This window comes from Nothoprocta perdicaria, unplaced genomic scaffold, assembly GCF_003342845.1.
Source record: "Nothoprocta perdicaria isolate Ctin4 unplaced genomic scaffold, notPer1 scaffold_1076, whole genome shotgun sequence".
Lineage (NCBI taxonomy): Eukaryota > Metazoa > Chordata > Aves > Tinamiformes > Tinamidae > Nothoprocta > Nothoprocta perdicaria.
This window is the reverse complement of record NW_020454179.1, coordinates 1-1,147: the sequence shown is the minus strand read 5'-3', so window position 1 is coordinate 1,147 and position 1,147 is coordinate 1. Positions and strand designations below refer to the sequence as shown.

At 70.6% G+C, this 1,147-nt stretch overlaps 1 protein-coding gene across 1 annotated transcript in view; it reads right to left on the bottom strand.

Annotated features, from left to right (window-relative positions):
• The window catches only part of MRPL4 (mitochondrial ribosomal protein L4), a gene marked incomplete at its 5' end in the record, with an annotated part of 2,475 nt that extends 1,336 nt beyond the window's left edge, over positions 1-1,139 (bottom strand). Inside the window, 3 exons of the mRNA XM_026046336.1 lie at positions 195-214; positions 869-978; positions 1,053-1,139. Coding sequence (XP_025902121.1) covers positions 195-214; positions 869-978; positions 1,053-1,139 — 217 coding nt within the window. The remainder of the gene's footprint in view (positions 1-194; positions 215-868; positions 979-1,052) is intronic.
• Positions 1,140-1,147: the final 8 nt, after the last annotated feature.

The following is a 1,147-nucleotide window of genomic DNA, read 5'->3' as shown; positions in this document are numbered from 1 at the left end:
ACATGGAAGTGCACAGGGAGCGCATGGAAGTGCATGGGAGCCCCCAGGGAGTAAATGGAAGTGCGTGGGAGCACGTGGAAGCGCCCGGGAGCACGTGGAAGGGAATGGGAGCACGTGGAAGCACCCGGGAGCACCTGGAAGCGCCCGGGAGCACGTGGAAGGGAATGGGAGCACCTGGAAGCACCCGGGAGCACCTGGAAGCGCCTGGGAGCACCTGGAAGCACCCGGGAGCACGTGGAAGCGCCCAGGAGCACCTGGAAGCGCCCGGGAGCACGTGGAAGCGCCCAGGAGCACATGGAAGCACCCGGGAGCACCTGGAAGCGCCCGGGAGCACCTGGAAGCGCCCGGGAGCACATGGAAGCACCCGGGAGCACCTGGAAGCGCCCGGGAGCACCTGGAAGCACCCGGGAGCACGTGGAAGCGCCCAGGAGCACGTGGAAGCACCCGGGAGCACATGGAAGCGCCCGGGAGTACGTGGAAGCACCCGGGAGCACCTGGAAGCGCCCAGGAGCACGTGGAAGCGCCCGGGAGCACGTGGAAGCGCCCAGGAGCACATGGAAGCACCCGGGAGCACATGGAAGCGCCCGGGAGCACGTAGAAGTGCCCGGGAGCATGTGGAAGCGCCCGGGAGCACCTGGAAGCGCCCGGGAGCACCTGGAAGCGCCCAGGAGCACATGGAGGCGCCCGGGAGCACGTGGAAGCGCGTGGGAGCATGTGGAAGGGAATGGGAGCACGTGGAAGCGCCCGGGAGCATGTGGAAGCGAATGGGAGCACGTGGAAGCGCCCGGGAGCACGTGGAAGTGAATGGGAGCACATGGAGGCGCCCGGGAGCACGTGGAAGCGCCCGGGAGCTCCCGCCGCCACTCACACGTCCACGAGGAGCACGGAGGATCCCCAGCGCCGGTGCCGCGCCAGCTCCAGCAGGTACCGCGGCTCCGCCGTGGGCAGCTCCAGGCTCTCCACCAGGCGCAGGTCGTCCTGGCGGCGGGAAGGGCCGGGATGCGGCGCGGGCACGCCGGGAGGCTCCGGGGGGCGGCGCGGGGGGCACCCACCTGCGAGAGCTTCACGGTGAGGGCCACCCTGAGCGCCAGCGCCCGCAGCTTCATGGGCGGCAGGTAGAAGTAGCTGGCGGGGCCGCGCGGGCCGT